The following is a 13,584-nucleotide window of genomic DNA, read 5'->3' on the forward strand; positions in this document are numbered from 1 at the left end:
AGTATATGTTGTCGTGGAGCTTCATGTCTTTCTTTCGTAGTCTGTGATGTTAGCTTCACCCTAACACTTGATGCTGTTAATAGTCCTAGGATACTATCCCCCATCAGTGAGTGAGTAATGTTGCTTTCTAATTTGTGTCCAGATAGGTACAGTGAGAACACACACACACACACACACACACACACACACACACACACACACACACACACACACACACACGAAACAAGCAGAAATCTCCCACTGTGCTGGCTGCATACCCAGGGCCAGCCTCTGTGTCTCTGACTTGCCAGGTGCTGATGACCTCAAGTCTGGATTGCCTGAGCTAATCTACCAGTGTCAGCACTGAATCAGTTCCACGTGGCTTCAGGGACACCTTATAGGGGCACTGTGTGTATGTGTGCGTTCGTGTGGGCATGGGTGTGGAATTTTAGATTAGTGCCTAACATGTTGGGGATATGGAGACTTGGTTTTGGTCCTGCTTTGATGGCTTACATTCCTGTGACTAAAGCCACCTGGAGCATCTGGTAGCAGCACACAGAGAGATGAAGTGTTTGACAAGGACAGAGCAGGAAGTGATTGCTTTTTAATAATCAAGCCAGTTAAAGGCAGCTGAGGTGACTAGTCTCCTTTGTAGTCCCATGTTTGCTGGCTCCTATAAGTTATTCTACCATCAGAGCCAAGTTAGAGTAATTTTAAAATTATGCTTTATAAAGTATTGGCAAGGTCTCATAATTAGGTTAAGCCATTGTAGCAAGCTTTGAAAACCAACCAAACAAACAAACAAAAAATCAACACAGGCTGGAGATTAGAACAAGAGTTATCATATTGTATTTCATCTTAGTTGGGGTTGTATGCTTCATCAAAGTTCTATTTACTTTTAATATATGCATTTGTTTCTGAATATATGTGTATTCGCTAATTGAAATTTGATATACAGCTTCCTAGTTCTGGGTATTGAACAAAATATTTGGAGCTGCCAAAGCAACTGATTGGCAAGTGGCTGAGTAACAAAACATGCCCAGGACTTGGCTTAAAGTGTCCTTCCTTCATCCCCATGCACCCCATCTAGATGCTTATTGGCTCCCAGAACAGCCCCTCCCACCTCCCACATGTGCCACTGGGTGAATCATTAAGTCGTTCAGAGACTTGGTTCACCAGAGCTTTTCATAGTGTGTCACACACTTCCATTTCTACTAAATGTAGCCGGGAGAAGCTCATAGCAAATATAGGGTTTCCTTCTACTTTGCCAGTGTCTTTCCCATCCTGGTATAATACTCAGTGTGCCCAGAAACAAATATTTCTGAAGTCATGCTTATCTGATTTCAACACAGGTGACAATACATTAGAAAAATGGTGCTACAAGGTGGTGGCCCTGATCCCTGTATTCTGTGTACCCTAGAGATCCTAAGATGACTTGATTACCCTCTCCTATGCTGGATGTTTAACATTTTTTTCAACTTTTTTTTAATTTGAATTAGAAACAGGATTATTTTACATGACAATCCCAGTTCCCTTCTCCCACCCATCCTCCCCTACCACGCCCCCCCCAACTAAAACACTATCTATCACATATCCTTTCTGCTCCCCCTGGATGGTGAGGTCTTCCATAGGGTGTCATAAGAGTCTGTTGTATCCTTTGGGATAGGCCTAGGCCCACCCCCCGTGTATGTTGGCTCAGGGAGTATCCCTCTATATGGAATGGGCTCCCAAAGTCCACACCTATGCTAGGGATAAGTACTGAACAACTACAGGAGGTCCCATAGATTTCTGAGGTTTCCTCACAGAAACCCATGTTCCTGGGGTCTGGATCAGTCCGATGCTGGTATCAGCTATCACTCTGGGGAGCAAGAGTTCCCCATGTTTAACATTTTTATCCTAATTAGAACTGGTCACAAATGAGGGCATGAGTTCCAGCATATTGTAAATAATGACTTCTCCTTTGGGACTATTTGACAGTATAACAAATGGAAATTTGGGATATCTCTGTCCCTTTACCATCCAAGGACAGAAGCATCTTTGACACTCAGGATGAGTGCCCCATCTTCTCAGACTCTTCCCCATTTGTCAAAGTGAAATGATGCTGGAATGTGTGTAAAAGAGATAAAGATAGATTCTACCTGGCACTAACTAACAGGAAGGAAGAATGTAGAATAAATTGAGCTCTGCTTTGCCTACACAACAGACAGGAGAGATTTCAAATGCTGCTCTGGGCTAACGGAAGGTACTGAAGGATACTGGGGACCAAGGGCAGAGTGACTACACCATCTGACTTTGCCAACTGGGAACAAACTTCTTGTGTCTTTGACAGAAGGTAGTTGTTCAGTTGAAGTGGGGCCAGCAACATCAGACCCTTCCTTCCCTTTCCCATAAAGACTGCCAGTAAGAGCTACCTCCTTGTGTGTTTCAGAGAAGCAATGTGATGCTGGGTGCTAGGAGAGTTGCACTGCAAAGTGGGTAGGGTTTATAACTGCACACTTCTAAGGAATGAATGGCTTTTGAGAGTGGAGGACTGTACGAACCTATTGTGAATTGTTGGCTAGAACAACTGTAAATTGTTCTGGAAGCTTTGAGCTTGTCATTAGACCGTTTAAAGGGCCCTGTTTGGGAGAGATGAACTGACACTTCTAGAAGCCATGCTAGGGCTTGGTATGTTCTATTGGTGCAGGACTTAGTCGTTTTGTTCTGAGAGTTTTGCAGTTCTCATTTTCATATGGTTTCATTATTAGGCAGCATGTTGACACTAACAAGTCTGATTTCTGTATGAGAAATGATTATACAATGGAAATGAACTTGGGAAATTTTCTGAGACCATCAGCTTCTAATATTTTCTTTAAAATTCTGTTGATTTGCTACTGTAATTATTGTATTTAATTTATAAGAGCAACATTGGTAAGCTAATTTTTCATTGTAAATAAATAACATGAAAATAAATTGGTATTCCAAGTGTACATCTTAGGAGGTGGGTGTGGTTTAAATATTGGTCTTAATTAGTTTGTGAGTCCTTGGGTGACTATCACTTATTGCTAGATTGAAATCAGAGTTGACATCAATTCATTTATAATTTAAGATTTCTTTTGGTTATGTGCTCAGAGCACATGTTCCCTGGCTGAAGACCACTGGCCTAAGGGGAAGGTATCAGTTGCTCCACATTTCCTGTGAGGTGGCTTTAGCCTTCTGTTGAATCTCTTCCCTTGACTAAAACACACACATACACACACACATACACTTTATACTAGCATGAGCTTTTCCAGGATAGTGTGGGATTGAGACTGGCAGAGGAATAGTATTTATCTTTGAGGATCAAACTTTGGAATATTTTGATATATGTAAAACCTCTTTCCTCATTTTCCTCAGATGCACTGCTGGCTGCTTTGCATCCATTTCTGCACTTGGGAGGCTCCTTCCAACAGTGAGCCTGTGGCTTTGTTAAGTGGGCAGTATATCCCTGAGATGCTCTGGAGCTCAGTAAATGGTCTGGAGCAGTGACCATCGACCATTCTCTTTTATACTAGCCTTTGTTTAATTTCTTAAGCTGCTGCTTTGCCTAAAAGTCATTTCCTCCCTTTGCTCTCCCCTGAGCTGTTTGTCCCCATCAAGTCATAGGTCAGCCATTGCCTCCTTTTTATAGACTTCTGTTTTCATAGGGCAGATTTTTTTCTCCTTTACTATCTACACACTTCATTTATATTCTGTACACTTTGTAAATATTTCATTATATCTTTTCCAGTAGCATGCATATTCGAAGGGAGAGTGTCTTAGACTACACTTGTAACCCTGTGTGCCCAGGCCAGGCCTAGTGCACAGTCAGTGCTACAATGTTGAGCATAAAAATGGAGGAGTGAGAGGGGAGGAGTAAGGTGGGCTCATAAATAGGAGCATAAATAGAAAGACTGTCTATCCAATAGTACTTAAGTAAATTTTATTCAATTTCAAATTAACTGATGCTGAGAATATATGAGTAAGATACATTTTTTCTTTGCTTTCCTAATATTTTCTATAGTTGTTTTTAGCAGTGGCAACCATAGAGTCCAGTTTTCCACCCATAGGAAGCAACTGGGTCTTCTTAAGTCACCTGTTTCTCAAATGTCAGCTTTATGTTCAAAGTCAAGCCATGCTAATTTTTAACACATGACTTGTTGGTGGGGTTTCTCAGCCTTAAGATTCCTGCAGCTGAATGCTGTCCCTGTGAACTTTGAATCAAGCATTTCATGAAAACTCCACTCCTGGTTTGGTCATTCTCCTGTCAGAGCTCCTTTCTTTCCTTTCCAGGAATCCAGTTCTAAGAAACTTGCAGTCTGGGGATGTCTCCCCTGTGTCTTTCCTCCCCTTCTCTGGCATGCCTTTGTTGCACCCTGCATACCAGCAAAGCCTGTGTGCTTACAGCTGTCTGTGTGTTGTTGACTGGCGACCTCTCCAGACTCTCTTTCCTACTTGAATTCCCACTCACTCCTTGGCCTCTCCTTAGGAGTGTCTCTCCCCAGTAGCTCTTACCTAAACTTGCCTGTGACTTCTTCCATTCTGGACAGAGTGCCCTTCTGAAGACTTCAATAGGCTCCTATAGCTGCCCTACTTACATAGTAGCCAGGCTTTTTTGTAATGTCTTTTACTTCTTCATGTTTCCAACTAGACTGTGACATAGCCAGGGGCAAGGGCTTGATCTAATTTTGTATGTTACCAGCGCCCTGCCTGAGCCAAAGGAACACTGTGTCTTGGAAAATGTCTGTCAGGTGTATAAATGGAGCATTGCCAGCTGGGCATCCTTGCACACTTCCCATATGACTTCTGATCCTCTGGCCTGTCACTGTCCTGATGGCATGGTTTTTAAAGCTCAGTTTGCATTATTGTGTCACATCCTCTGAGTTGTTCTTTTTATAGTTGTTGTCTCCTTGGAGCCTTATAGTGGTGTCTGGGTAGTCTGCAGCCCTTAGAGTATTTTGGATCCTGAGCGTTTAGGGAGCGTGTTGCTTCACTGTGCTTTTTAAAGGTCCCTTTTCCCCCTGCTTGATTATTAGAGTAGTCAGTTTCACTGTCATTCTTTCATCATGAAGGGATACACACTTAATAAACAGTTTAAGCCTGAAGGGCATTGTTTAACTGTGGTAAAAAAAAAAAAAACACTGTGCCTGTGGGCTACATAGAGGGCATTGATGAGCTTGGAGGTGACATCAGGGGTCAGGAAGGTTCCTAGAGTTGCATTTCTAAAATGATTGTAGAGGGACAAGGAAGGAGGTCAGAGAAAGAATGATATTTGCCAAGGTAGTCATATTTCCCGTCCAGTCTATCTGGACCAGGAACTAAGTGACCAAAGCTCTTGAGTGTTGCCCCACTCCCACCTGCGCACAGATGGGTCCATTAGATGCTGCTTGACAGTTTGACATTCTGGCCTGTGGGGTTTGGAGGCTTCTCTATCTGAAGTAGGGTGTAGGCCTTAATTAGTCTACACTGTCATTCTGAGACCCAGCTTCTTCGTTGTCTCTGTGATCCACTCCCTCCTTCCACTCCAGTAAGGGCCTTCCTGCCTCATTCCACAGCTCCATGTGGAGTGCTGGGAAAGGCCTGAGGTCTTGAGAGTATGCCCTGTCCCCTCAGTCTGTTGGACAAGGTCAAAGCTGCAGGTGTTAATTTGAGATGTCCACAAACATCTAAGCTGTGGCTGTGGCAGGTACCGCTATCTCAGAAACTTAGCTGAATTCATGTAGACATGACACCTATAAGTAATGTGTGCACAAGCTGCATCTTTGGAGTCACTTGTTTGCTTATTTGTTTTGAGACATTTTCTCCTATACCATAGGTCTTTGATGTAGCATCCCCGTCCATAATCTCTCTCAATTTAAAGAGAGCTGCATTAAAGCTATCAGGTTTCTTTCTGTGGAGGTCCATATCACCATTAATTGGATCTCTGCCCTGTGTCATTTTATCCAATTGAAAGAATTTACAAGTGTCACACCCTTGGTTTATCTTCCCCTGAAGCATTTTAATTTTCTGAGGAGTTATCTGCCATTTGCTGTCTATGGGTTTCTCAGTCTTGTCTTTGCCACTGGTGTGTAACTAACAGTTGTTTTAACCATATAAAGCCCTGAGTTTCTGTGATATTTCTCTACTCTATTTGGTTACTCCATACAATCTGGATAATAGTTTGATAAACTAATTTCTAATTTATAGTATTTGACCATAGATTCCTGTAGCATCCAGTACATACTGCTAATGTTGATATTCCAACCCCTCTAGACCTTCACATTCATTAGTATGTGATATGCTATATGGGTAAATGGTCTGTGCTGTATTATATAAATATATGATATATGATATGCTATATGAATAAATGGTATATGCTGTACTATATGGATATGTGGTGCATGATATGCTATATGGATATATGGTGTATACTATATACTATATGGATATATTGTATATGATATGCTATATGGGTACATGGCATATGTTATACTATATGTATAAATGGTATATGATATATGGATAAGTGGTATGTGATATATGGATAAATGATATATTATATGGATATGTGGTATATTATCTGTACCCCAAGTGTAGATATAGTTTTGCAGTGTCTGATATGATGACCAAAACCACCCATGGCAATACTCTTAATACCTGTTGTTTGTCAGAAATGGTTGAGGTTCATAGTGGCTTAACAGTGCAAAAGGCTAATGATCCTTCCTTGTCCAAATGGAATAAGAGACCCCCATGGCAACATTGTCCAGGAGAAGCCATGGTGTCTCTACAGTGAGGTAACAGTGAAGGTGGGCAGTCCTTAGAGTCAGGTGTATTCTGAAGGTAGATCCAGGAAAATGTGCTGTCATGACACCTCAACCTTTTCCCAGCCTTATATTCTGATCATACATTCTTTCTTTATGAGCCTAGTTCATGCTATTATCTCATTTTTCTATGGAACCTAAAAATAGATTAGTACCTATTCACTAATAAAAAAAAAACCTTAGCCATTTACCTTTAAAAACTTTTTACAGTTACTGTTGTGTATATGTAGAGGTCAGAAGGCAACCTGTGGGGTTCAGGTCTTCCCTTCCACCATGGGAGTTCCAGGGATTGAATATTGGCTTAGGAATAAGCACCCTCACTCACTTGAGCCATCTCACCTCTCCTAGCCAGCCAGCTACCTGTCATTATTTTAGTAGCAGTTATTAGAATAGAGAATATTAAGAATATTATCTGTATTATCATAATAAAAGTATGTATTGATGGACCTCAAAAGTAACTTTAATAATGAAGATATTGTGTAACCACCAGATATAGAAAAGAAGTTGCTATTTCTTATCCTGGTGATTTTCATTTTTCCCCTTTATTCCAATCCCCTTGATCATAGTAAAGTGTAAAGAAAATAAATGTCTAAATATAGGTTTAGTGATGAGCTTCCATTTCCTAACCAGACTCTGGAGTCTCCCATGGTGAAATTGTTCTTATAAAGAAAAATGGTGAAAAGCATGAGTTAAGTCAAATGCACTGTGGGATAAAAGCCCTTCCATCCTTTAGCATAGAATTGTTTCTTACAGTCCTAACTAGCTCAAAAAAAATAATTTAGGGTTGTTTATTCACATTAAGTACAGAGCTATTTAGTTATTTTCAAATAGTTATTTTGAAGAATCTGTTAAAGTAGGAAAAAGAAAATGCCTTTTGTGATAGTGGTGCAGTGTAAGGATCAGAGTTTAAACTATTGAAGACAGTCAAGGTGACCAGCACACATTGTATGAGAATGTACAGAGGGACAAAGCTGGGTGATGCTGGGAAGCCAAGTTACTGTATACATAAGAAACTTGGTCATGCTCATTGATGCCGGAGCTGAGGACTTTTCAGTAGACTGAAGGTGGGAGCTGTGGAACCAGCTCAATCAGGTTGACTCCATGTTTGCTGTTGAAGTATGAGTAGAGATTTCTCTTGCCATAAAAGGATGAGAAAATACCCCCTTGAGGTGACAATGACACCCAGGAATTACGTACTGTGTGTAGCTGGAGTCTAGGATATGAGTCAGCTTGGAACTAACTTGAGTTTCATGCTATGCTATTTGATGAGTTCCTTTTAAAAGCATTGCACGAGAAATTCACTGGGAATATGAGAAGCTAGTGGGCAGGGAGGATGGCCTTTGTTAGTTGCTCAGATTAAAACACAGGCTCTTTATTGAGCTCTTTCTGTAGGCACCAAACTATAATGATTGTTTTATAGACTGTCTTACTTGATTGCTGTATGTCATAGATGCTAGTGTTCACATTTTGTTGATGAAGAAACTACAGCTTAAAAGTCTTTGACAAGTTGTCAGACAACTGGGACTGGGTAGTAGATATTAGATATAAATTACCTGAATTTACCTCCCTTCCAGTTTCCTATACAGTCATCCCAGTGTTTGTCACTGTCAGGTTAAGCCTTGGTTAGCAATGATGCACCAAGGACCTGCTGTTTCTCCCACCACTTGGCTTTCCACACAGCCAAATACTCCCAGTCTTTTTCCTATTTTCCAGCTAATTTACTCTCAAGACTTCTCTATACCACACACTAGAATAGGAAGAATATTGGGCAAGTTGGCATATTTAAATAATCGTCAAAATTTAACTTTTAGGGCAAAAACCATAATGAGTCAAAAGAAGATTTACAACACTGTTATTAAGCATTGATTTTGTTGCAATGCTCAGCCAGTTGTGCACTCCGATAGTCTGTTAGATGGAGGATGCAGAAAATGGCTGGAAGGAAGATGTGTAGTATGTGTCAGGACAAACTCTCTGGATACCACATGGTGTGGATTCCAGGGTTTAGTATTTTTTGCTTGAGACAGAGTCTTACTATGGAGGCCAGGTTGGTTAAGTTTTCAATCCTCATGCCTCTGCCTCTTGAATAGGCTCTGCTCCTGTGTTGGACTCATATTTCTTTCCTCTTAACTTTCGCACACTTTGCATGTACAGGGTGGAGGAAGGAAAGGTCTTTTGAGCAAGCATGGGTATAGTTGTAGTGTCTTGTATTTCTAAACCACAGAGAGGAGTGCATTATTGACTAAGAGGAAAACCTAATGCTACAATTAACCCTGTCCACCGTGGTTCTCAACCTTCCTAATGCTGCGATCCTTTAATACACTTCCTCATGTTGTAGTGACCTCAACCATAACATTTCATTGCTACTTCATAATTGTAATGTTGCTACTGTTATTAATTGTAATGTAAGTATTTTTGGAGACAGAGGTGGCCTTGGATCGTGACCCACAGGTTGAGAATCATTGAGTTAGAGGCTTCTGGATGTCATGCCATCTGCTTGGTAGCAGAACCCAGACAGAAATGATATCACAGAATACACTTTGAAGCTGAATTAGAGAGCAGGACTTGAGTGCAATTCCATGGAAACAGTCACCACCAAGGTGACTTTAATGAGCATTTATGTAGAATTAGGAAAATGTCAGCTGCCACCATTTAAACTCATTCTCTGAGGTAACCTGGAGTTTGAGTTGAGGAACATTTACTTTCTAGTGTAGCTTAATTGCATTTTAGTTTACTTCCATCTTTCAAAATTGTATCAGTAACTAATTTTAAGAAATAGTAGGGAAATTTAAGATGTTATCAAAGGCCATTTAGCTATTTTGTTAAAAACAAAACAAAACACTAAGTCCTTTTGAGGATATAGCAGAAATGGTCTTGAGTAGTCAACGGGCACCTTGGGGTGCCCAGAGGAACTCCTTTTTCACATAAAGAGAGGATGGACTTTGTGATTCTCATGTTACCTATGCAGGTAAATGAGCTTAATGTGCTCAGTAGTTTTAGGAAACTATAAGCCCTGCATACCCAGTGGCCGGCCACAAGTCAGGGAGTATGTGAATAAACACAACACTGTTCCAAAAGCCAGAAAAGCAGAGAGGAAGAAAACTACTCAGAATAAGAACACTTTGTCACTAACATTTTATGTAATATTAATATACATATATATAGTATTCTATATAATATGTATTTGTACTATATACCTAAATGGCCAGACATATTTTTCTACAGATATTTTATATACATGTTTATGTGCATAGAAAATGTAGAATATATGCAAAAATTAATTTTGTGTATAGTATAATTTAAATTTTAATGTAAGTATGGTACAGATGATTTTATGTCCTGATTTCTAAAATTTAATGTTTTGTGGAAGTACTTTGTAAAATTGCCCTACTGATTTTATAGTTCTAATTTTAATAACTGTATAATATGCTAACCACTAATTCATCCTAAGCTAGTTACTGTTAATCTTGTGAACTAGATTGCTTTTGAATTTTCCTTTTTATAGTCTTATTCTAGTTAAAATCTTCATCCTCTGTGTCTGTGTCTCTCCCTCCATCCTTTAACCCATCTCAATTGTTTTAGGTGTTTTCTTTTGAGACAAGATCTCACTACTTAGCCCACGATGGCTTCAAACTTAATCCTTCTTCCTCCACCTTGAAAGAACTGGGATTACTGATATATGCCAGCATAATAGCAGCCCATGGGTCTTGATTTTTCACTTGACAGTAAATGAAGGCTCAGAACTGGAGTTTCTGACTGTAAATAGGTCCCTGTCTTTGCACTTTGTATATGAGTCAGTGATGTCTAGTTTCATCCTTTCCGTTCTTACCCTCTTTGACTCTTGTCAATATTTAAAGTCTACCTTAATAGCTAAGTAGGACAAATGGTATTTCATTGCTTTTGCTTCCTTCACAGGAGGAAAACAAAACAAAAGCAATGGAAGTGCTAACTGGTTATATTAAAATTTCACTTTTGTTCTAGCCATCTAATACCTATTGAATGTGCCAAACATAATACTAGCTTTTGACCTGACTTTGTTTGTTGCCTCTTTGAAGCTGTCTGTAGAAGCACGTGAAGAGATGACCAGAAAGGCCATTAAGGCAGTCAAGCATTTCATAGAGAAACCAAGGAAAAGAAATTCAGAAGATGACCCCCAGGAAGGTCGTGATTCTCAAGTCACCTATGCAGATGCCCTGGATCACCTGGAGAACTCACTTGCCCATCTGGAAACCCTCGGCCACAGCTTCATCCTCAGTCTGAAAAACAGTGAGCAGGTATGAACTAGAAGCCTGGAGATGAATTGTGGTGCCATGTTTGCTCTGTTCACCTCAAAGCCACTTTAGGAACTCTGTTAGCTCCTGGCTCCTATATGAGATATGTGAAATAATTATATTATAAGTGGAGAAACTTTATTTCTGCTGTAGTTTTAAAAGTTTCATTCTGTGGGCACTGGGCCTGTTTGCTGAAAGGCCTATGGTAGCATGTGATGGAGCAAAACCACTCACATCATCATAAGTGAGACAGAACCAAAGAAAAGGCTGGAACCTTACTACGCTCTTCAGTGTCCTGCCAACCTCTCACTGAATCCTGCCTTATAAAAGGTCCCACCACCCTGTGTCCTTAAATAGAGTCCTCTCTGGGATGTGAAGATCCAACTGGAACAGTGGTGCTGATGGGATTGTAGACATGAAAAGCTGTCCTCAAGTCCTTGCCTTTTATTCATTTTTCTTTCTAAAGGAATATGGGGCAAAGATGGTATCTAAAAAGAGGGACAGGTAGGTGGGGGGTAGCAAGAGCTGAGGGAAAACTGGGTGGGTACCTAGGCGAGGAGGGACTTCTAAAGTTATGTCCCAAGGATGCCCAGTCTTCTGTCATGCGTACCCTGCATTCACCTTGTGCCTGTAGGTTAGCACAACTTAGTCAGCCTCTCATTTTGTCCATAAGGGCTCTTATATCTTCCTTGAAAAGACTACATTTAAGTGTAGTCACTACAATATAAAACAATAAAAACTGGTAGTAATTCTTTAATATCATTAAAACTTTGGTTATGTTCAGGTTTAGTGTGGAGGTTTTAAAAAATGAAGCATTATGTTCAGGGTTACCAGGGAAACTCCACAGAAGCTAGAAAGCAGTGCTGTGGTCCAGTAGCCCTGTATGATATGTGCAGCCATGTGCTATATGTGCTGCCCTGGGCAGTATGTGCAGCCGTGTGTGGTGTGTGCTGCTATGTGCCTTATGGGCAGCTGTGTGCTGGGAACCACATCTATGACTGACTTCCTCAGTTATTTCTTGTAGTGTTGGTTTTTACAGGTATGTTTAAAAGAGAAGCAATGTAGCATGGGATGGAAAGTGACTTCTAGGTCCTAATCTGAGCTCCTTTACTAAAGCATGGTACTTAGTGTCTTGGATCTTCAGTTTCTTTTTGATGAGATGGGACCAACTAAAAGTAATTGTAGGATTATTGTTGGAAATAATTAAACTCCATATATGTAACACCTGGGATTATATAGTTATTGTTCAAAACATTATAATGATGATTGAGCTTTAGAGTTCAGTGAAAACAGTGCAATTCACTGTCCATACTGTCTAGAGTGTCTAACCCTGCTAATGGCCTGATTTTTATGTCATCCCTTGCTGATGGCCATGTCAGAGAAATAGCAGGTGGCACTTGAATTCAGGAGTTCGGCCCACCAGAATGCCAGGCACTGGTTGAATGGTTGAATCTCAGAGAGGCAAGACACTAAGGGGTTTGGCTCCAGAATGTCTTTTGCTACTGCTGTGCCTTTAGGTGTTTGTCACTGCCATTTTTCTCTGGCATGTGGCATGATGTGAATTCCTGTGGCAACATCCCCAGTGCCTTTAAGGTAGTGTGACTATCTCATGGAAATATCCTGATCTACTGGGCATTTTTACCTGTGGATTATTATGAGGATGGTTTCCTCTTAAGCTGTACTGTTTAAAGTCTTGCTACACACACCCACTCCATAAAGAAGGGCTGCAGAGATTAGAAAACAGGAACAAGGAAGTGTCACACACTGGGACTTACGAGTTTCTCCGGGGGAGCTGTATAGATTTTTAATGTTAATGATTAGGAAAACAATTAAGTCCCAGAAGATAGTTCAAGTTCTCTCTGATATTTGGAAATGTGTTCACAGGTTTCTGTTTGCATCATAGCTAAAAATAAAGCTTTAAACAATTGATTCCATGTAACTAGAAAACAAAGAATTGGATGGTTAGTTAAGATAATTGGATTGGACTCTAAAATATGAAAAGGGAAACTAGGTAAGCTGTTTTTCTGGCAATTATAAAAACTACTGCCTATGTAAACACTTATGGCTGAAAGTCTCCTGAGATCTATGAGAAGTCTCAAAGATAAATGTTTAATGTATGTGGGTTCTTGGGGGCTAACCTGTTTTCACCTATAATATGTAAAAGATCTAATCATGTAAGGGATATGGAAAACATGCTGTTTTTTATGTGCATTTATTGTGATCATTCACTTAAAAAATAGCATGTAACCACATTGTAACTTTTGTGTTGCTTCAAAGAGTCTGCTGGTGTATATAAGCTGTAAGGGAAAAAATAAAGAAGAGAGAAGGAAGACATCAGGAAGTAGAGGAGTAAGTTGAGGAGAAGGAAGACATCAGGAAGCAGTTAGAAGGAAGTCATCAGGAAAGAGATAGAAGGGAAACATGAGGGTAGAAGAACAGAAGAGTAAAATGAATACAGTAGAATAAGCAATAGAAAGAATAATAAAATAGAAGAGAAACTTCTATCCCTCAGAAAAGAATTCTGTGTGTTTTTCTCACTG

General features: G+C 40.2%; 1 protein-coding gene across 8 annotated transcripts in view; it reads left to right on the forward strand.

The window, feature by feature from the left end:
* Nbas (NBAS subunit of NRZ tethering complex) overlaps positions 1–13,584 on the forward strand; it is a 275,006-nt gene that overhangs the window by 209,689 nt on the left and 51,733 nt on the right. For all 8 annotated transcript variants that reach the window (XR_003486979.2, XR_004770656.1, XM_027424647.2 and 5 more), the window contains one exon: positions 10,829–11,047. Coding sequence is in view for 6 of the 8 variants with exons in the window: in XM_027424647.2 (XP_027280448.1) it covers positions 10,829–11,047 (219 nt within the window). In the remaining 2 variants the exon portion in view is untranslated. The remainder of the gene's footprint in view (positions 1–10,828; positions 11,048–13,584) is intronic.

Source organism: Cricetulus griseus, chromosome 7 (genome assembly GCF_003668045.3).
Source record: "Cricetulus griseus strain 17A/GY chromosome 7, alternate assembly CriGri-PICRH-1.0, whole genome shotgun sequence".
NCBI lineage: Eukaryota > Metazoa > Chordata > Mammalia > Rodentia > Cricetidae > Cricetulus > Cricetulus griseus.